The 23360-nt window shown below is 45.1% G+C and overlaps 1 protein-coding gene across 2 annotated transcripts in view; it reads right to left on the minus strand.

Annotated features, from left to right (window-relative positions):
* Window positions 1-23360, minus strand: part of MAST2 (microtubule associated serine/threonine kinase 2) — a 1587681-nt gene that overhangs the window by 1255748 nt on the left and 308573 nt on the right. For both annotated transcript variants that reach the window (XM_078671709.1, XM_078671708.1), the window contains exon 2: window positions 14740-14887. In XM_078671709.1, coding sequence (XP_078527835.1) covers window positions 14740-14887 — 148 coding nt within the window. The remainder of the gene's footprint in view (window positions 1-14739; window positions 14888-23360) is intronic.

Here is a 23360-nt window from a genome sequence, read left to right on the forward strand (position 1 = left end):
GCGAGACCCGTATGTGAAGATGAGGATACACTTCCTCCGATACACCTATAAAAAGGTGGGGGGGGGGAGGGGAATTGGCTCCTACCGATTATGCTAGTTGGTTGGTAGGCCAAGAACACAACACTACACAGAAAATGATTTCGGATCATAGTAACGCATGGAGAGCAGGTACCGCTAAATCAAAAGTTTCTTTCAAATAGGAGAACTCGCAGACTCTGGAGCTGGGGTTCTGACCAACCGAGAGTTGCCACATTTTTACACTCCCTGAGCCACACACTATAACAAAGGTTCTGTTGCCATTAACCTCCAACTTGCAGAGCAGGCTGCAAAGTCACTGTCCGTGCCCAGAAGATGTTCTGCCAACAGGTAAATGCTATGGTGAAAAGTCCACTTCCATGTGGTCTGAGACAGGTGTGATAATTGAGACGACAGGGTCTCTCCCTCCCCCCCTGTGTTTGTAGATAATACATGGCTGTCATATTGTCCATCCGGATTAGGACAACTGTGTGAGAGCGGTGAGGAAGGAAAACTTTCAGCGCTGGGTATACTGCCTGAGGCTCCAAGCAGTTGATGTGTAGAGATAGATGTCTGACATCCCAAAAACCTTGTACTGTAAGGTCTTGTATTTGGGCACCCCAACCATCAGTGATAAATTCGTGGTGAGAATGACATGAGGAACAGGGTCCAGAAAAGGTCGCCCTGTTAAGAGATTGTTGCTGTTCTTCCATTGCTGAGAAGGGTGAGTGTGGTGGTCTCTCAACACTAGATCTTCCAGGTGTAGGAAGCTGGCTCTTTATGTACAATACCAAAGTGAGGTATAGCGCGCACAGAGTCCAGTGGAACCCCAAAGGTAGGCAGAGGTAAAAGTAGATAGCACCTTACTCTCTATTTGTGGTAGTGTGGTCGAGCAGTAAGGCTTTATCAGAGGGTAGTGTTAAGCATTTGTTGTACACACTCAATCAGCAAATGATATCACCCACTCAAAGACTGAACTCAGACCAATTGGGTTTGTATAAAAATATTCTATTAGTTATTTTATTTCCTAAACCAAGAAAGCCTGGCACAGGTAAGCGATACCTACTTTGCAGTAATATTGCAGTTTTGAATTGCAGTAGTATATATACACTTTGGTTTGGTTACAGTATGAATTACTGGTAATGCAATACTGTGGAATACTGTACATATACTTTGTATTGACTTTTCAATAGAATGTCAAGTAGATTACTTTACAGATTACTTTTCATACACAGTGTAGTATACCTGGATACTACACAGACATTTTTGTGTAAACAGGTAGGTTAAAGCGTTTTGGTTATACTGTTACAGTTTTAAAGATTTTCATAGATTTTCCAACTCCACACTTAGAAACTTTTCACAGAAAAAACAGTCAATGTTAGTCTAAGGAGTAAAATAGTGTTATCGGTTCAAAGGTTAGTATTCGGTTGTGGTAGATGGTGTCCTGGGGGATAGACTGAGGGTCAAAGATGCACTCTTTTTACACCCTCAGCGGCACTAGGGCGGTCGGGTGCAGAGTGCTGTTTTAGCGTTGGGTGCCCTATTACTTTCAATGGGGTTTCTCTGGTTTGCAAACACACTGCAGGCTCGGGGACGAAGAGGTAAGATGGGATGCTGGGGGTTGGTTAGACACCGTTAGTTGGGCCACCCAAGGGCGTGGGACGTCGGGTGCAGGGGTGTCTTTTAGGGTCGTATCTTCTTACCAGCTCCTGGTCGCAGTTGGGGAGACCTTCCGGATTTAGGCTGCAGGCGTCAGCTGGAGGCTTGAGGCAGGTCAGGGATCACTGGATCTCTGGTCTGGATAGCTGGGGAGACCTCCTTGTAGTTTTGGGCCACTCAAACTCGGGCCGTGGGCGTAGAGTGCAGAGTGGTGAAGACTCGCGGATTTCACTAGGCGTTGGAGCCTGTTGGTAAACAAATCCAGTGTTCACAGGAGACAAAGTCTTTGGTTTGGAAGGCAGGGCAGGTCCTCAGGGATCTTGAGGTTGCTGGCTGCAGGACACACCGGAGTTTCACTTCTGCAGGTTCGAGGTGGGAACAGGCCGGTAGGGCTGGGGCCAAGTCAGTGGGCGTCCTCCTCTTCTTAGCTTTGGCACAGCTGTTCGTTCCTTCTTCTTTTCTTCTTGTAGTCTCTTGTCTGAGTTCTTGGTTCAGGGCTGCCCCCTAAATACTGTATTTAGGGGTGTTTTAGGGGTTCCATGGTAAGTAGCCAATGGGCTACTGACCCTAGGGTGACTACACCCTTGTTTTGCTCACCCCACATGGGGGAGTGAGCACAATCCCTAATCCTGATTGGGGAGTGCCTGTCACTGCAAGATGGCGAGCACTGAAGAGAGGGCTTCACCTCGCCTCCCCCACCCTGGTTGGGTGGACAGAGGTCCCACCTGTCTTCCTGCCGAAAAGGAGGGGAGACAGGAAGGGGGCCTACTCCTAATAGCAGGAGAGGCTAGGGGTCACATTAAAAGGCTGAAAGGCCTTTGAAGATCCCCTGCCACAGGTGGCTCTACCTGACCTCGACTTGGCCTCCTCCCAGGAAAGCCTTTGTTTCTGGGCTCGGGAGCAAAGACTTCCACCCCAGGGGTCCAGGAACATGTCTTGTGGTGGCAGGCTGGTGTTTACCAGTCAGGGAACCCACTAGAGGCTGGTCGTTTTTCAGCTGGAATCTTTAAGATGCTATCTGAGTGCATTTTTCATTACATCCCACACTAGCATCAGTGTGGGTTTGATGTGCTGAGAGGTTTGATACCAAACTTCCCATTTTTCAGGAAAAGTCATTATGGTGCTGTGGAGTTCGTAATGACAAACTCCCAGCACCATATACTCTTAATGGCATTACTGCAGTTACAATGTCTAGGAATTGGTCTAGACACTGGATCTCCACCACCTTCAGAAACGTTCAGTATCCACGGTACATCATCTAGCACATCAAGCAGTCACCCCAGACTAAAGGCAGCTTCTTAGGCATCCACTACTTCACAAGGCTATGGGTTCTCCAGGAGCAATACGAAGTCAACAGAACTGCTCATCCATCACTTCTCACTCACTACAACCAAGACAATCACATTCCACCTCAATTACAGACACCTTTGATCAGGAGTCTTCAAACAGTGGGGCGCGACCCCCAGGGGGGCCGTGGAGCGATGCAAAGGGGGTCGCGCACTCCCTCTCACACTTCTGCCCAGGCCCAAGGGCTTCTGGCTTCAGCCCCCCTCTTCCCCTGTCCTGTGCTGCAGAGCAACTCGAGCTGCAAGGGGCTCAGCTGGGCAGTGTCTGGGGTCTTATCTCCAGCACGCCTGTCTGAGTTTTTCACAGGCCTTTAAAGACCATTTGCATATTTACATGCCTTTGTAAACTGGTTACAGAGGCTTAGTGTTTTTTCCTGGTTCCAGTACCCCCTGGGGCCCCAATCTGCTTATTCCTTACATTTGTATTTTAGATTTACTGCTGTAGTGTGAGAATGCATTTAATGAAAAAGAATATAAGGTAGGGTTGCCAAAAGAAAAATGCATGCCCTGTGTTGTTTAAAGAGCCTGCAAAGACCTCCTCTTGACACCAAATAGACTTATAAATAAAAAAGTATGCATTCATTCATTATGTGACTTTTCTGTCTGTTCTCTTTAATTAACAGTCATTGATCATTGAGGAAGAACTAGAACACAATTAAAAGTGTTTTCTATTTATATTTGCTGTTCAATGTATGCACAGAAAAGTGCTTAAAATACGGCTTTAGGTGATTACTTATTTTTGTGCCATCAAAATATTCCGCTGGCTACCCTAACCATAGGACTGGAAGTTTGTTGCAGGATCAGCACATTATTTATTTGCTCCACCCTCGATCCCCGATTAATGCCATAATAGCAATAGTTTAACTTAGATTTTAAACCCTACGCCACCGCCAATAACATGCTGAGTTACTTCAAGTGTCTGGGAATCCACCCTGCATTCAGAGAACTTACTTCTCATTCTCGCCCTTCACTTTCACGCTCACCCTGCACTCACAGCAATCATAATGCACTCACACTGATCACCATGCACTCGCACCATTCTCACGCTCACCCTGCACTCACAGTGATCACTCCGCTCTCACAATGCACTTGCGCTGTTCACCCTATACCTCACCCTGCAGTCACACAAGCACACTACTCATCCTGTACTCATGTGACACTTCACTCATCTGTCCCCCTCACTGCTTAATATGCAACTCCCTCAAACAAGCCCATCGGTAATCATACATTCATCCGTCCCATTCCAAACTTGCATTCGCACCCAAATTTGTACGGCCACCTCACTCACCCTGAAGTCACTCCTCTCACCCTACTCTCACACTGTTGCATCGCTCACCGTGCACTCACATGGGCACTCGTCACCCACACAGTGCAGAGGGTTAATGTGCCTGCTAAAAAGAATATGTACCATGCAGATCACAGAAATGAGTGCGAGTAAACTATGAGTAGCGCTATAAAAAATGAAATGTTTGTCAGAAAGGTGCTATAGAGAGATGAGGTGCATTGTTGGTGAGTGGTAGTGACGGAATACATGGAGAAGAAGTAAATGGGGGTGGGGCGCCAAAAAAGACTGTTGCGCCGTGTGCAACCAGTGTTAAGGCCAGCCCCCCGAAGTTTTATTTATTTATTTTATTTATTTAGTTGCTTGTATAGCGCATGGGAATTCGACCCCCAAAGGGGTATCTCCGCGCTTGTGTTCTTACCATAAGCTGAGCTAAACAAGGATACACAGACATAAATGCTAAAAAGATTACAGAGTCAGAAATAAATGAGTCTTTAGGCATTTCCTAAATGCAGTCAAACTGGGATTTAGCCTAAGGGTGAGGGGCAGGGAGTTCCAAAGGATGGGGCCCTTATAGGATAGGGCTCGACCTCCCTGTCTCTCCTTTTTAGGTCGAGCTAGACGTAAGCAATGCAAAGCATTGCTTAGTCTGCGAAGACATCTATAGTCACCCGTTTCTGGGAATGAGGACAAGAGGGTGCACGAGCGCAGATTGCACCTCGTGGGCGCGCACGGCGCCGTGCCCCTCTCCTGCCTCGGAAGCACCAACACACATGCGCATACCCAGAGACACACACACACACACGAGCACCCATGTACGCACCCATACATACAGAGAACCCACCCCCGCCGTCGCATACACACACATGCGCGCACACACACTGCATACACACACTGCATACACACACGCTCCCCCCTTACCTCACCAGAGACACACACACGAGCGCACATACACACACGCACGCATACAGAGAACCCACCCCCGACGTCGCATACACACACACACACACTGCATACACACACGCTCCCTTACCCCCTTACCTCACCAGGCTCTTTTCTTGTCCTGTTTTCATGTGGGCTCCTTCTGTCCGGCTCTCGATGGATGGGCGGGCGGGTGCCGGAGAAGTGACCAAGAACACTCTGCGCGGAAGTGCACGCGCCCGCCTGACGTCACTTGTTTTGCTTGTTTACTATTGGTAAGGTTCCTGCGCCCCGCCCGGCACGAGTGCTTGCTCAAAGCAAGAAACTACATTTCCCTGTTGGGAGTGTAAACTGAGCGGAAACACTCGTCTTCATAATGCGAGCTTTTAAGGTAATTTACAGAACTCGGTTTTTCTTAAAGGAAGAACACTTCTTTCTCCGTATGAAAATGTGCCTTTCCGCTGCATCGTTACTGTGGTAGAAAAGCGAACTTTTCACACCGTGTTTTTCTAACCCATTATCAGGATTAGACCCCATACAATTTTTAAATGTCGTTTTTTAACACGATTTTCAGTTCCACATATACTTGAAAAATGATCCATTCTGCAATATGTAGAACCTGTATGTCATAGGTTAACGGCCAAAAACGAACACGATAAAGTGAATTTTTGATTTTATTGATATGGTTTTTGAATGATTGCAGATGGCTGAATGGTGCCCGAGGTGACAGGGGACGCTGCTCCGAGGACCCCACGGATGAGAACAGGGCAGGGTCAGGCATGCAGGTCACCATTAGGGCTGCAAACCCCATGGCAGAGCCGTGTCCTTTTGTCCTTGGTAGATGCAGTCCTCTGGCCTGGGGGTCTACTTAGTTTCACGTATAAAACAGGCCTTCTATTATTTTGCATAGCACAACCTCTCTGCATTTCATTCTTTTCATTTGACGTGTATGTGAAAACGAGTTGCTGAGGACGTTACGTTAAAATCTAAAATGTTTAAAATCTTCCATAACAGCCAAGGAAAACCTACCTTTTTGGAAGGGTGCGATACAGGGTTGTAGCTAAATCTAGTTTCTATAGCTCGGAGTGCTGTGTTTTTAGGGGATGATTTTATGGATACAGTTGTTGTGGCCTGGAAGTGTCTAAAGGAAATTCATGTACTAAAGTGCTTTCTAGGTGCCAAGTCTATGGTTGCATGTTAATGTAGTCATAATGTGATGCTCTCTAGGGGTTGTTTTTATGATTGCACTTTAATGGTTCAAAAGTCTACAGAAAGCACACAGACACGTTTTGTTCATTTTAAATTTATTATTAAAATAATGTTGACAATGATTATCCTAGTGAAAGTGCTTTTTATTAACATTAATAAATGAATTCACTCATGATTTTTATTATTAGTGATTGCATTAAAGTACAAAATGATGTTTTTTTAACATGCAGTTTGCTGATCTTGAACCTTTGATCTAGCCTATATGCTTACTTTAAATGTTTGTATGAACCTTTGGGGGGGGGGGGGGGGGGGGGGGAGGGGCAGAGTTGATCATGCAATGCCATCTGTGTTTTTTTTTTACATCTACCAATGTATATATTTGTAAATTATTGGGTAGTATTTAGTAGTGTGTGTGTAATAAATGTACTTCTCCTTTTTCTAAAGAACAAGTACTGATCATTCACTGAGTGTTGTTATTCATTGACAGTGAATGGTGATTACTAGCCCACACCACCTCCTATGTGTAGGCCTTGGACTGCTCTGCTTCGCTACTCTGAGAGAGTCAAGCACTACAACGGGGTGCTTTGTTACCAATAAGGAGAATTGTCAACCAATAACTTGACCAGGCCACACAACGAATAACCCAATTTCCTACAGCAACACACTATGATTTGGAAATTTAAGAACTGACCTATTGTTACATATGTTGGCTCTTAAAATGACGTCTAGTATTTTGCAGCCAGTATATAGTACACCTGCTGTTGGCGCTGGGAATTTCACAATCTGGCCAATATTTAAAAAAAAGTTTCCTTGTGGTGGGTCTCTATCCCCCTGAGTTCCTGAATGGGAGGGTTGGATTTGCTCGCTTCACCTGATTGTATTTACAACCCACCAGAATCAAATTTCACTAGTTGCTCTGACCCTAAGAGATATTAGGGGAAGGCTATTCAGCGAATATATGATGTTACAATGCATGCAATTACAACGCAGTCTTTACTTCGCTACTACTATTACATTGCATGATTTTACAACGCATGCCATTACAACACATTTTTTTAAAACTCCCATTACATCGCATACCATTGCAACGTATACCATTACAACGCCTATTACTTTTAGGGCAACAGCAGGGTAAGTGTTAGATAGTATAGGGGAAAGCATTACTATTCCCACTCCAGTGAGTGCAACAGTAGGGTAAGTGTTGGATAGTGTAGGGGTAAAAAATACTATTCCAATCTACCCCAAATCCCATACCCACCCTAATACAAAAATAATCTCCATTACTTACCTTATAATGCGCCGTAATGGTATGCGTTGTAGTGACATGCGTTGTAGTGACATGCGTTGTAATGGCATGCATTGTAATGGCTTGCGATGTAAAGGCAGTTGCGTTGTAACAGTTGCGTTGTAAAGGTAGGTCGTTGTAAAAACTGAGTTGTAATGGATGATTCCCCTATTCAGCATCTCTTTGAGAGTAAAGAGGAAATTCAGTAAATAATGTTTTGTAATTTCCAGACAGTGAAAGAAGTTTATTGCGTTGCAGGGGTTTACAATGCACCATCTGTACCTGCTTGCATTTGAAGTAGTCCAAGACATAAACCTACATATTTTTTGTTTCTCAGAAAGGCCTAACGCCAACCTGGCAGTGGTCGAATGGGTTGTGAATGTAGAATAATTGTAAAAACTACATGGTGAACTATTAAAGTTTGAGCTATTGGCATTGTAAATGACAATGCCTTTTATTCATTTGCATCGGTGCGTAAACAAGCACTTTGTACATATAGTCCATGCTTATGAGCAGCAAGGCTGGCAGTCCCTTTTACTGCCAGCCTTGCTCATCGTAAGCAAGACTATACGTTCAAAGTGCGTGTTTATGCACCGATTGCAGGTTTTAAAAACAAATTAATAAAAGCCATTGCCATTTACAATGCCAATAGCTCAAACTTTAATAATGCGAGACCTATTGCATTGTAAATGCTTGTTAATCCTGGGTACTTGGAGTAAGGCTTGATTTTTAGAGCGCAAAGAGCGACCTGGCTCAGAGTCTAAATATTTCGGATAGATGTCTGGGGCCAACTCCAAACAAGCATTTGTGAATAATGCAACAAATCTTAAATTTAACCCTCTGGCGAATAGGCAACCAATGTAACCTATTCAACAAAGGGCGGGATGGAGATCTGGCTGGAACATTTAGAATCAGCCTGGCAGCTGTATTCTGTGCTACTTGTAGCCTGCCCAACTGTTCTTCATTGGCAGAAATGAACAGGCCATTACAGTAATCAAGCCTGCTAATTACCAGTGTTTGTACTAAAGTTTTTCTATAGCTATCTGCCAAGTAGGGAAATATCCTCCTCAATAGTCCGATGACCCTCAGACAGGATCCTGTTACCTGGGTGGCATGATCTTTAAGTAACAAAGATCGATCAAGCTTGACCCCAAGATTTTTCACTATCTCCTTTGGACAAGGGGCAGAGCCTAAATCAGGAGGCCACCACTCAGGTGACCAAAGGAGCGGGGCATCTCCGAAGAGCATGACCTCCGTCTTGCTCACATTACACTGTAGGCCATTGGAGGTCATCCAGCTGGATATGGCTCGCATTCCTGCAGCAAAGGAGCTTTTGACTGCTGATGTCAGGGTCAGGAAGGGGAACAGAAGCTGGGTGTCATCAGCATAAGATATTGGTGTGAACCCATGCTCTCTCACAATTTCCGCCAAGGGGGCCACATACACATTAAACAATGTGGGGCTTAAACATGAGCCCTGTGGAACCCCCTTGGTAAGCTCCCAAGAGATGGAAAAGTGGGAGCCTAATCGAACACTTTGTGAGCGGCCAGTGATGAAACTCTCTAGCCACGATAAGGCCACTCCGTCGATCCCTACCCTCTTCAGACGACTGATAAGAATGCCATGTGACACCGTGTCGAAGGCAGCGGACAAATCTAACAGCACCAGAATCATGGATACTCCTCTATCCTGTGCCATCCGGATGGTATCGGTCACGGAGAGGAGAGCGGACTCTGTGCTGTGATTTGGTCTGAACCCAAATTGAGAAGGGTCCAGACCGCCCGCTGCCTCAATGAATTTAGACATGTGTGTATTGACATGCCTCTCCGTCATCTTACTCAAATGGGGCAAGAGGGAAATCGGACGGAGGTTGTTAAGGTCTGACCATGGTAGCGCCGTGTTTTTACGGATAGGGTTCACAACAGCCCTTTTCCAGACACTGGGAATCTGCCCGTCCTTAAGAGAGAGATTGATCAGGGTTTGAAAACTCGGGGCTAGTAAACTACCTAAAGAAGCTATCATCTTTGCAGGCAGGAGGTCTGTAGGCGATCCTGATTTAACTAGGCTAGATAGGGCCGTGACTTCGGAGAGGCTAACCTCTGGAATCGAGGTAAACCGGCAGCTTTCATACGCCGGCAATTGAGGACAGGGAGAATCAACATTGCTCTTAATATTTGATGCCTTGGTGATTTTATCATAAATGAGCTCAATCTTGTTCTCAAAGAATGCGGAAATATCGTCGCATAGGGTTTGAGAAAAATCGTCAGGGCTGTCACACACTGCGGGCCTAACGAATGATTGGAGAATTTTATAAAGTTCTCTTGCTGAGTTCCCTGCTTCTGTTATTTGTAGCGCAAGATTATTTTTCCTAGCCTGTTTTGTATGTTTGTAATAATTTGATTGGGCCTCCAGATACAGCTTTTTACTGGCAGGTGTGTGTATTTTTCTCCATGTTTTCTCCAGTCTTCTGCATTGCTGCTTCTCTAACTTCAGATCCTTGGTATACCAGACTTCCTGCTTAGAATTGGGACGCTGTTTATGCAGTTTTAGCGGTGCAAGCAGGTCCACTGCCTCTAGAAGTGCTTTGTTAAACTTAGTCAGACCCAATTCGATGTCATCGTCTTCAGAGAGGGAAGGTTCATTCCAAACTTTCTGAAGATTTTCTACAGTGATTCTGTGCCATTGTCTTCTCCATATTGCAGGAAGTACCTTTTGATGTGGAGGATAAGAGCCTAACAAGGTAAATCCTATCACATAATGATCCGACCAACTAACAATTTGTTAAAATTAAGTCCGTGTGTGTCCACCCGAGTGCTTTGGACCCTTGTTCTGAATTATAAGGCCTAGACTCGAGAGGTCAGCGACCAAGGTCATGGTGTCTGAATGATTGGGTACATCAATAAGAATATTAAAATCTCCAAGGAGAATGAAATCTTCCTTGGCTTTAAAATAGGGTGCTAACAACTCCATAAGAGTGAGTGAAAAATCTAAACATGGGCAGGGAGGGCGGTATATTAATGCTCCCTTCCAATGAGTTTTGGAAGAAAAAGAGATTTTAAAAATCATTATTTCCATATGAGCATTGCATCTTTGATCAAGTATAGTGACTTTGATGCTCTCTTTATATACCACAGCTACACCTCCGCCTACCTTAGTAGGACGATCTAAATTGAGGATCTTATATCTAGCAGGGATTCCTAACATAATGGCAGGGACTGTATGAGGCTTTAGCCAGGTTTCCGTAAGGAAACAGATATCTGGCATATCTGTATTAATAAGGTCCCATAACTCCAAAAAATGTTTGGGGAGGGAACGAATGTTCAACATAAAGCATTTTAGTCCTAGAAATCCCTTTCCAACAGGGTGGCTGCCATGGGATATACAGGTTGTTTGATACAAGGGGGTATCTGAGGGTATTGTCCTGCCGGGGCTGTGGTAGGAGTGGTTGTATAGTTACCACTATCTAAATATATAGGAGATGCCTGAAAGCGGCAGTTTATACATGAGAAAGGACCCTCAAGGCTCGGCCAAGTCTCACGAGTACAAGCTACAGGAAAGGCTGGTTTTAAACTACACAGTAGCTGCCTCGAATAAGAGATTGAAGTGCTGACCTGTGAATCTGAAATCCCAGGTGTGGAGGCCATGGCCCCTTGCCCCGTCCTGTCGCGGACGGGCGCGGACGGGCTTTTCTTCGGCGCGCTCGTAGGCGCCCCCCTGTGCGCAACCGCTGCGCGCTTATTGTAAGGGCGTGGCTAAATAGCCCTGAATAAGGTAGCCACTAGAGCGCTGACCTCTGCTCTAGCGGAAGTGCCTGGCTCTTACCTGTCCGCCCTCCGCTCTACGGCACTGATTGCCGAGTCGGACCAGGGCGGGCAGGCTGCAATATCGAGCCCAGGTAATGCGGGGAGAGTGTCAGGAGTTAATACAGCAATTGGGCAAGTTAGATTTATTAAAATCAAATCTAAACAATAATTCGGCAAATTTAAAAAAAAGTTATCCTAACTCCTCGCAGCCCACACATAAATGCATGGTGATCCTGTAACTTTCTCAGCTAGCGGGTGAACAGCGGGTCGGGGAGACACTGCCACCGTCTTCCTACCGCCACCGTCTTCCTAGACCACTAAGTTCTGGTCTAGTGGCTCCCCTGCTTCTGCCTATTATTATTATTATTTACATTTGTAGTGCACTACTGTTACCAAAAGATGTTCTGGGGCTAATAACCATCTGCTGCCTGAAGGTCAATGAGAAACACACAGAAGGAAAAGGAGAACCAGCCAAATGGGGTAACCTACAGAGCATAGAGAAAGGTGTTTATATCTTCCTAAAGGATAATAGATTCTTGGTGGAGCAAAGCAAAGGAAGGTGCAAGTTCCATAACTGCGCGGCCTGCACCAAAACAGCGAGACAGACAACTCATGCCTTCTTGAATTAGAGAACAATAAGCAGAGTGGCACAGGCTGAGAGGAGCATACAGGTCCGACCCGTATGCTTGGTGAGGAGAAATGAGAGAGGACAGCAAGGGAGTGAGAGAATTTGATTGAAGAGGTCAGGGATGAGGAGAAATCTGAATTGCCGAAGAGAAGTGTGGACATGCAAGAAGTGAGTGTGAGCCAAAGGTGAGGGCTTCTGTTAGAACAAAGGGGAGATGTGAAAGATGAATGGGGGGACTGGAGAGGTGTTCTTACAAACAAACATTTGAATGGAGAGATGAGGTGAATGAGAAGTGCTGAGGTGCACTGGAGGTGACGGGCCAGAGAGGCCATGAGATAAATGCGAGAGACTGTTAGAGATGAGGAAAAGACAGAATGGCAAGAGGTGATTAAAGGTGAAGTGAGAGGTTGAATGGGGAGACTTCAGAAGTTGTAAAAAGGGGTGAAAGAAAATGGCCTGCAAATTGAGAGAGGGATCTGGGGTTGGGAGAGGAGAGAAGGATGGAAGGGAGGGGGTGAGAGGATAGCTGCATGGGTAAACAGCTTAATTCTGCACAAAACCGCCAGGGTTTTAAGGGACCCCTGCTGCTCCCGGTCAGGGCTAGGTGAACTTCTAATGTGGCAGCATGTATTCCTGCAGAGTGGAAGCCCCTTCACAAAGGTTGACTAGAAATCTTTCTGATGTTAACTGCTGTATTTTGGTTATAAACAGGTACTGATGGGGTGAAATCTTTCCTCAGTGTTACTGTGTGTAAACTATTTTATTTCAAAATAATGAAGCAATGCTATCCCAAAATATGCGGCAACACATATCATTTACATTTTCTTCCCACACAATTTAGTCAAGCCTGTCGCGTAATTTGGTCCTCATCTGCCTCATAATTCCAGTAGCCCTGCCTGACAGGTTTAGAAATGTTTGTCAGGAGGGGGTCCTTACACCTTAAAATGTTGACAGGGGGTCTCGGCATCCAAAAGTTTGAAAACCTCTGCCTTAGATCAAGCTAAACATTCAACACTTAAATTGCCAACTTTTAATTGCCACAGACTCAATCAACTACTCCAAATGCATATTCCTTGGAAACTGCAATCTCCTCTGTGACACAACTACCAAGATGAATGAGAGAAGCAACTATATACCATCTAAACACCCCAAACAACATGCAGTACGTCGCAGCATCCTGCAAACACAGTTTCTTCATCAACCTACTGAAAACTGACCAATCCACCCATTTCTGAAGAAAGCGAATCATGACCCAGAACATATGGCCAACTACCTATGAATCATTCACCTCCCATTCCTTAGAAAGGTCAGTGAAACGCTGAAACACTCCATTTCCAGGAACAATACCCTCCCACAGGACTACCAACGTAGTACATGATCAGTGACGATCCAGGTGGTTGATGACACTTAGAATACCAATGACCATGGCAATGTAAATCCCTTGAGCTCTGTCTCGCCAATGTGCACAGTCGACTACCAAGCTTGCTCAATAACCACTCTCTACAATGGAATCAATGGCTCTGCCCTTCAATGGGTCAGGTCTTATCTATCTAACAGATATCAGTTATTCCAAATAAACACCTCAAGATCCTAGTGACATGCGGCCTAGCTCAAGTTATCCAGTACCTCTGTCACATCAACCTCTCTACGGCCGTACTCTTGACCATTGGGAACATTGAGAACCACCTGTATACTTATGAGGGCAAAGCAATCCTCCTAAAATGACAGCAACCAACACCACAAGTGTTGCTGCACCATTATCCAAACTATGGATGGCAAAAGTCTACCTCATACATTAACGCCTAAAATATGCCATCTGGGCCTTCTTGAGACTCGGGGAATGAGAGGCGACCAGACACTATTTTGCTGGCGACATTGATGGCTAAGCAAGACATCGCAAAGAACTGGAAGTCACCACAACCACCCAGTTTGGCACGAAGGAGATCCGGAATAGATTGGTGCGCCAAGTAGGAAGAACCGATTTACATTGCAAGAGTCTGTGTTTGGAAATTCCATAAAATCTGGGGTCAGTGGTGGTACTACTTTGGTTTATCCTCGATACAAGAGACTACAGCCATAGGGAATCCGATATATGTGTAACTGATGGAGATTTGGGGAGGGTGGTGCAGTGGGGCCTGATTGGGCAGCAATTCTATTAGTTACTGTTTATTTTGTAATTGAGACTTATGTTTGAAACTATCAAATTCGGCTATCAAAAAAATAAAAGTCTACCTCCTTGGAGACTGCAATTGTCCCGATTACCAACAACAGTAGTTAAGTTAAATGGAAGCATAGCCCACAGAAAAGAACCTCTAAAGATGTACACATCACCATGGGAGCAAGGGGCTTCACATTTTACATCCACTGTAGCCTCTGATTTAAGGCCAACTTCACCAAGATAACCACAACAGCCTGGCATTAGCTCCAACTTCCTCCCAGTCTGCTCCTCCCGGACAGTTGCACAACCATTGGCACTATCCCAGCTGAAATGCAGAAATTCCACCCAGACCCCTATCTTATTCCACAAATGACGCAGGCTGGGTGACGCAAGTGTTTCCAGCATGAAAGCCACGTGTCGTAGGGTGACTTACCAGCCAGCGTGCCGGTCAGGCTCCCCCGCCGGAGCTTGCAGTCATCCTGGCTCAGCTGACGGTGAAGTTTGACTTTGCCCGATGAGGAGAACAAGTCAGGGTTGCTGAGCTTCCTGAATGGTAAGTGCGTTGGTCCTGTTGCGGCTTCCTGGGGGAAAACAAAAGAAAGTATGTTACATAATCTGATAATTACTTTAATCCTAAAAAGTGGCACAATTAAGTGTAATGAAGACAAGCTACATTTTAGAAAAGGATAATTCATGAAAAATTAAGAAGGTTTTTTTTTACTGTGTGCGTTCAACTGCACTGCAGAGTTTTCAAACACGTAAATAATATATGGGAATAATCACGCAACGACTGCAATGCATCAATGGTTTCATTAAAAATGTCTGAGAAGAAATTAATCATCTGGAGTGCGGTGCTTTCAATGCCTTTTTCATCACACGGTTTACAGTGCATTCAATAGGCTGACAAATCCGCTAGAGAGATCTTTGTACTGTCCACTCTGCTCCCACATTATAAAGCACCATCATTTTCAGTAGAAATACACAGAAAAACAGATATACCACCAAACTGTTTATTTATTTTATGTATTTTTTTTGTACTGAATGAATCATGGCCCGGCCGCCAACCCATGATCAAGGCAGTCGCAGCCGAAACACGCTGAGTTTTTGATTTGCTATAATAAATAATCTAACTGCACAGCAACTTGGCGGGCAGATTTTTTCAGGGGGAGTGGGGCATGTGGTAGCCTAATGGCGCGAGGATCCCGTTCTGCAGGGCCCGGGTCGTTTTTGAAGGTGAGGGGGGCACACTGCCCCCCACTACCAGGCTGCTTTTTTGCCCCGGAAACCAGCGTTTTTGACGGGGTAGGGGGGTCTGTGCCCTCACCATGCACTGCTAATTACCCCATATATATTACATCACGCATGATATCTTCTATCACATCACTAATATTTGCAGTGAAATTATTCATGACAAAACCGTGCATGTCGAAGGTGCAAGTTATAGTTACGTTAGAGCGCAAGATATAGTTACTTGAGATCCCTATAACTATAAATGGTGAATTTATGTGGTACTTAGAGTTTAAAACGTTACGTTGTCACTGAACATTTCACCTACCTATAACATTACTACATCACTGAAAAAAACCAAAGGTAAAAATGTCAGTTAAAACTTAAGTTATGGTTTAATGAGTTAACTAGAACTTGTGCCCCCATCGTGCCAAGTGCTGTCGTCAATGATGTAATTTGACATGTTATCGGTGATTTCATAAATGAGGTCACTGAACGTGTCATGAGTGATTGATGCACTCAGAGGTCTTAAGCAGAGCATGGTGGGGGTCAACTGATTCGTCCTGTGATATCTGCTCCTCACCGACTGACCCTGTGAATAGAGACAATACCACGTGACATACAGAGGCACCGTCTGTGTTAGCAGCTCTGGTATTGGCGCCTGTGTTGGCTATGTCTTAAGTGAATGGCTACATTGCACAATCAGGTTGACCTGCCCTAAACTAATCTTAAGGTTTGTCTACGCCCGAGATGGACAACAATTGAAACGTTGGCTATTCGGGAACACAGAGAAACAGAGACACTTTTGTAATAGCAAACAGTAATATCATAGGTTTTTCTCCTTTATTGTTAAGCGCGGTCTTGAAACTTCTCTAATATCAAGCACCACATGGGAACCAGCAATGCAAGTTTCTCTCACATACACATCACAGGTACAGAGTGGGCAGCATCAGTGCAAGAAACACACAAAGAAACCCACACACACAGACCTTCTGATAAAATAAGCACAGTGTGCGCAGTAGCCAAGCAAACCTCCATCACATCTAGAAAACAACATGGCAGTTGATAGTGGGTTGAATTCACAGCACTTGCAGCAACCCCAAGCACCAGTTTTAGAGATAAACCTGAGCCTTGTATGGGTATACGTACAGGGTGAGGCCAAGGCACAGGCGGGGCAGCTAGTGTGGCCACAGGAGGTGCTGCGTTCATGAACTTATAAACTCTGTGGCAATCCGTACCACAACGCGCAAGAGAAGCTTCAGCAGGACAAAGCCAAAGTCCAGCCAAACTGAGTTCACATTGGGAAGGAGTCTGTTCTATCACACATCATCCTGTTCCAAATCAGGCCAGGTGTCAATTCATTGAGATGGACAGGAAAATAGGCAGCCAACCAGTAAAGAGTCCATAGCTTCATGATTGCATCACTGGAATCCGCCCAGTCACACAGCCAATGAATGAGTGACAAGAATGTAACCTTCCGAAACTACTACAACCTACCCCAGTCCACAACCAAGCCAAAGTAACCACGAACCAGAGAACTCATTTTCACCTACCAGATTGGTGACTGGTTGTGATCACCCATGTAGTACAAGCTCTGGTCAATAATCAGGGAGAGGAGTTGGCCTAACGACTAGGGCGGTCAACCTCGAATCTGGGGAAATGGGTTTGAGTATCGGCAATGACGTTGAACATCCTGTGATTCTGGGCAAATCACTTAATCTCCCCGTGCCTAACAAAAATGAAAGTGTCCTCATGTAATGCAACTGGTGCTATTTAAGCGCTCTGATACCTAATTCGGGTCAAGTTTGCGCTATATAAAACTCTGGGGAAAAAAAATCATGGGATGAAAGATGTACATTATAGAAGTAACAACAGCGATCAGTCTGAAAAAACTACCTTCACAGAAATGAACAAGTGTCTACCCTGACAGAATATACAGGTACCACCTGCTCCTTCTCCAGTCCGGCTGCTATCCTACTTCGGGCACATCTGCACATTTTATTTATTTATGCGTTTTTATAAGGCGCGGACTTTACCCGAAGGTGTCAGAGCGCTTCACAATAGGAACAGAACTGATACATGAGAACATTACAAGTGAACAAATTACAAAAGTAAACGTTACATTACATGGGGCAAAAGTGACAATCGGTAGGACTTGATGCATCCAGCTACTTCGTGACATGTAGTAGATGTGTAGTAGTGTAACTCTCCAACAGATTTCATCTACTGGCACTAAAGCAGCTCATACTAAAAACTAAGGGATTGGTGGGAGGATGGATCGGGGGGGGGGGGGAGGAAGCGATCAGAGCGGGGGAAGAGAGGAGAAAATGAATGGTTGGAAAGAGATAGGAGGTGGAGACGAAGGGAGCGCGGCTGGTTTGAGCATGTTAGCCAGGGCTGCTTGTTTTCCGAGTTAGAACATATTTTTATATAACGTTATGCTTTTAATATGGCTTTTGTATTTTTATTTTCGGAATATTAAGGCCGCTCTACAACACATTTTTCTTCTTACAATTACTGTACTGAGTATGGTCTGAAAAGGTAAGGAAATTCTGGCGTTGGGTCAGTTTCCTAATTTTTGCACCAGCTGGGACATTAAAACACTGGTCATGCCATTAAAAAAATGGTACAAGGTGGCAACTCATAGGGACCCTCATAAAAGGATGTGCCACAGTGGCGAAAGGAATGCCAGAACTATCTTTAGATGTCAAAAAAACAGAAGTGCAGATGCCACAAAGGCCAAAGCCCTGGGAATTTAGATCAGAGGCGGACATGGGCTAAAGAAATGTCAATAACCAACTATGTACAAGCCACATTGCAGCCATAAAGTGTGTAGAAAGCATAAAATACACAGCAGCACAGAGGAAAACAACTACTATTCATAGGGAAGGCAAACCACAAACCACAATCTGGCGTCTGTGAGCAACACGTTGTTTTCAGGTGCAGAGTTCCTGAAAATAGTGCCAGGAATAATAAAAGTGACAAGAGCTCTTTAGTCACCGCATTCCTGGGGGCCATTTTAAAGCCAAGTGGTATAGATACCGGGCACACTAAAAAACAAACATAGCTACAAAGACCACAAATCCACAAGCCAGACTTGGAATGTACAGAGAAGGATGAACTCTCACAGCCACTCTCAGCTGTGAGCCTAAGTATAGCTGGACACCAACAGCCTGACATTGAAATTAAAAATACTGCTACCATCATTACCCCAAATACCGGAAGGTGCGCAGCTGATGGGATGAGTAAGTTTCAACTATGGGGAACCCATGCATCACACAAGGCAGCTATGAACACAAACAATCTGCTACATCCGAACAAGAAGCCCACTTGGCGGAGGCCGTGCAGTAATCAGCAAGCCTCTAATACCTCCAAAGAGGGCAGCTGGCAGATCATATTCCTTGTGACATTAAAACACCAATTCAGAAGACCCAATCATCACTTAATTTTAGTTAACTATCGACCCCTCTTAACGAATCAGTTAAATACTCTGAAGCCAGAGGGCCTAAAGCATATATATGTGACAAAAGACGTCCAGAGAGCAGCGGAGGTAAAAAGTGTCTCATCTGATGCTGAGAAGAGCTGGAGGCCCAAGAGCATCCCAACTCTTGACAAAGAGCTTTAAAGGGTCTGCCCCTAGGAAGGTACCCACCCAGGCCAGCGTGGTGAGCATGATAAGCATGCACAATTCAGAGGACTACTGCCTAAAAGTATAGACAGCAAGAACACACCGTGGATCTGAAACAAGATCCCTATCGCCATCAGAACTCCTACCCCCCCTGAATCCAGAAAGAAACTGAAGACATCTGTTAAAGGAGCATTACCACCCTAGGAACCAAAACCTTGTCTCTCGTAAACAATCATGAATCTTATTGAGCAATCGCTTCCAATGTTAGGTGCATCATGGCCCTTTTTTTAAATTCTTTATTGAGATTTCATGTGTTGAGAACATAATGGTCAATGCAGTAAACAACAAAAGTTTTACATAAAGCACAGGAATAGTGCAAGTCATCAACCGCTCGGCCCACAGAAACCGGTTTCATCCCGTAACAACAATCTAATGAAATCCCTCGTAGGAGAGCATAAAAAATCAAAACCTCAAAATCAAGTTCCTCAAAGTTCACTTATGGGTCCAGCATCTACAGAGGATATCTGCCCTTGACAGACTCGACTTTCGGTGAGGTTTCTGCACTATTACTTGTCCCAGCACCTCCATCCCGCAGTTACCCCAAAGTACCTTAAAGCTCGGTGCTGTGACAGTGCCACCGCCCTAAAAGTCACTGTGCAGCACTGGAGTCCGACTGCATCTCCGTTGGGCAAAGGACATTACGCATGCACAATGGCTCCTAAGCTTTGTTTGTGCTATATACATGTCTTTATATACATATCCTAATTCAGCAATTCTTAACCTTTTGACTTCTTTGGACCCTCAATGAATCACTACTGGAAGCCGGGGTCCCCGCCTAAGCAATCTCGAGGATTAGAAGCGCAATACAATAAACCAGTATATAGAAACTAGCAAACCTCAAACAAATTCAGAAATATTTTATTTCACAAAGAAAAAAAATGAGAAACGGGAAGGTAGGAGGAGCTTTTTCAAAGTTTAGTTTCTAAAAGACGAAGCAATAAACTATGATGTAGCATATCACTGAATTCTAATGCAAGCTCTTTTTGTAGGCGCATACCCACTGCCTGCAATCGTCCGCACTAGATTCTGTTTGTGCTGTTCCCACGAATCAAGATAAGCATAACAACTTAATTTATAGCATCCGACTTCAAATTCCTTCTTATTTACAGTGTTTTAAAAAATTCAACTTTGCATTATGCATATTTACTTCGTCTGCTAATAATATTTAATTTTCTAAACAGCTGACGACCCATCGCCGTGTATCCGCAAAGCACAGGATAAGAACCACTGCCTGACATAGCTTTAACAGCGATAGTGGCCATGGTGAAAGAAATGCTGACAGCCAGAGCAGACTGACAAGGCTTGAGGCTACAAGCATGGCACTCCTCCAAATCCTACCAGCTCTGGTCAGTCCACGTTATAGCATCCACATGAACCACAGTGGCAGCTGTTCAAATGGGTTGAGATGGAGGTGTAGAGAAATATACTCACAGGAGTGATCAAAAACGGGATCTGCACCAGATGTAAATATTATTCGGAGTATGCCACCGCTGCTGTAGGGGACCGCAGATAAAGGTTCTGGGTAAGAGCGCTCACGCCCACTGTGACGTCGGACGGCCGGGGGCAGTCCGGTACATGAACGGGGTTAAAGTATTTGTTTTCAACATACTTCAAAATTAACAAAATAAGCGATTCGTTTATGTTGCTAAATCAGATATATGGAGAAATACTGGCACAGTTCATTTAACTGTTGTGTGCTGGAAAAGAACCTTTTCCTAAGCCCAGTATCCAGCAAGATTGTCATATAAATCCTCTCAGTTTGAAGTCAGAGAAAGAAAAAAACACCAAGCTTCCTCAAAGACAGTGGCTGACATTGGACCTCTGTCTTTGAATGCACAGCAAATGTGTCAAGATAAGACCAGGATTTACAGGCCTGTTTACAGAAAGGAGCTCTCCTGGAAATGAATACAAGGGGAGTTGATGTGAAAAGGATTTACTGCTTGTGAGGGACGCACTCACCCTAGACAGCCTAGAACAAGTAAAGCCAGCAAAGTGAATGCCAGAAAATGTGAGTTGCAAATCACAAAGCCAATGGTAAGCACCAGGTCGAACGCATTCCCAGGGAAGTTTTCTGGATGTCCCCAAGATGTTGTCCGCTAACCAGAGAGAGGCTTCGACAAAAAAAGATGTCCCCTTCTAAGTATAAAGAATGGAACACAAAAAGTATCGCCAGCTCAACTGTATCACTTCTGCAGTATGAAAGGCAGGTGCATTCAGCAATGTAGGTCAATGTGCCTGCTTCAATATCTGCGTCTAACTTAAAACTTTCAAGCTAGAGTCTGAATAAAATCACTCAGCCTTTCATTCTTTCAAGGTCGATTACATGAGCATAAATGTAAATGATAATAGCAACAGTGCTGTGAAAGTGCAAGACTGCGACAGCAAGCACTGCACACAAACGAGCACGGAAAGAACCCCAATAATTCGCTCCGTTTGAGTAGGACAACCCCTCGCAGAGGAAAGATTCGCCTTTGGGCGCTGAGACAACTTTGTTCCCTGACATATATGTGGCGTGAGAGTTTTGGACAATGCTCAAGCAGGCATGCTGCTGGAGATCAGCTTTCAACAGAGTCAGGCACCTGAAAAAATACAAAGTAGGCATAATTACTAACAATTACTAAAATGAGCTAGCTTAAGACCCGACATCAGAGCCTACAAAGGAAGCTGGAAAGGCGTGCAGTTGTCTGCTCAAGGGAGCGCTTCAGTCTCCTTCCCCTACATTCTTACCAGTCGGGATGGGGGTTGAGAACGACTGATAATCTTAAATAAATGAATTACTTCAAAATGTAACAAGCATTTTCAATGCAATTGGTCTCGCATTTGCGAGCGTTTAAGCTATTGGCATTGTAAATAACAATGCCTTTTATTTATGTGTTTTTAGAAGGAATACATATATAAAAGGCATTGTTATTTTTAATCCCAAGAGCTCAAACTCTCGCAAATGCTAGAGCACTTTAATGGTGGCCATGCCCCTTTTTAGGTCTCGCCTGAGCCAGCGGAGACATTTAGTAAGTGGCTTTTAAAAGTGCCACCAGAGGCTTTTGCTGGCCTCCAGCTTGCGTTCACGAGCACGTGCACAGCTGCCATCTGTGTTTTTATTGCTGTAATCAGGCTCCTCTGCTTGCACTACCCCCTCCCTTTTCCCCCTCCCTCCTGGTCAGCTTTATTTGTGTCTTCTATTGCTGTAAATCATGCTCTTCAGCTCGCAACCCCCTCCCTTCTCCCCCTCCCTCTTCATCAGTTTTATTTGTGTCTTCTATTGCTGTGAATACTCCTGTTTCCACCATGCACACACACCATCAGTCGTCCGTGCACGCTTTCACCAGGTACACACACCACCAGCCGTCAGTGCACGCTTTCACCAGGCACACACACCACCAGCCGTCAGTGCACGCTTCCACCAGGCACACACACCACCAGCCGTCAGTGCACGCTTCCACCAGGCACACACACCATCAGCCGTCGGTGCACGCTTCCACCAGGCACACACACTACCAGCCGTCGGTGCACGCTTCCACCAGGCACACACCACCAGCCGTCGGTGCATGCTTTCACCAGGCACACACACCCCACCAGCTGTTGTTGCACGCTTTCACCAGACACACACACCACCAGCCATCAGTTCACGCTTTCACCAGGCACACACACCACCAGCCGTCGGTGCACGCTTCCACCGGGCACACACACCACCAGCCATATGTGCACGCTTTTACCAGGCACACACACCACCAGCCGTCGGTGCACGCTTCCACCAGGCAAACACACCACCAGCCGTCAGTGTACGCTTTCACCAGGTACTTAGCACCATCACACAATACCAATGGTACTCCGCACCATCAAACACTACCAACGGCAGTACTCCGCTCACAGCACTATTACACACTGTCAATGGGTGTACCCAGCTCGCAGCACTGTCACACACTGCCAATGGGTGTACTCAGCTCACAGCACTGTCACACACTACCAATTGGGGTACATAGCACCGTCACATACTGCCAATGGTAGTACATAGCACTGATTCAAATGTAATGAGGAACAAACAAATTCTCTTTTTTGAAACGTTCCCAATAAATTTCTGGCAAACATTTTGGCCAGATCAACCCCCCTCCCCTCTCTTGGACACCAGAAAGATAAAATAG

This window comes from Lissotriton helveticus, chromosome 1_2 (genome assembly GCF_964261635.1).
Source record: "Lissotriton helveticus chromosome 1_2, aLisHel1.1, whole genome shotgun sequence".
NCBI classification, from domain to species: domain Eukaryota; kingdom Metazoa; phylum Chordata; class Amphibia; order Caudata; family Salamandridae; genus Lissotriton; species Lissotriton helveticus.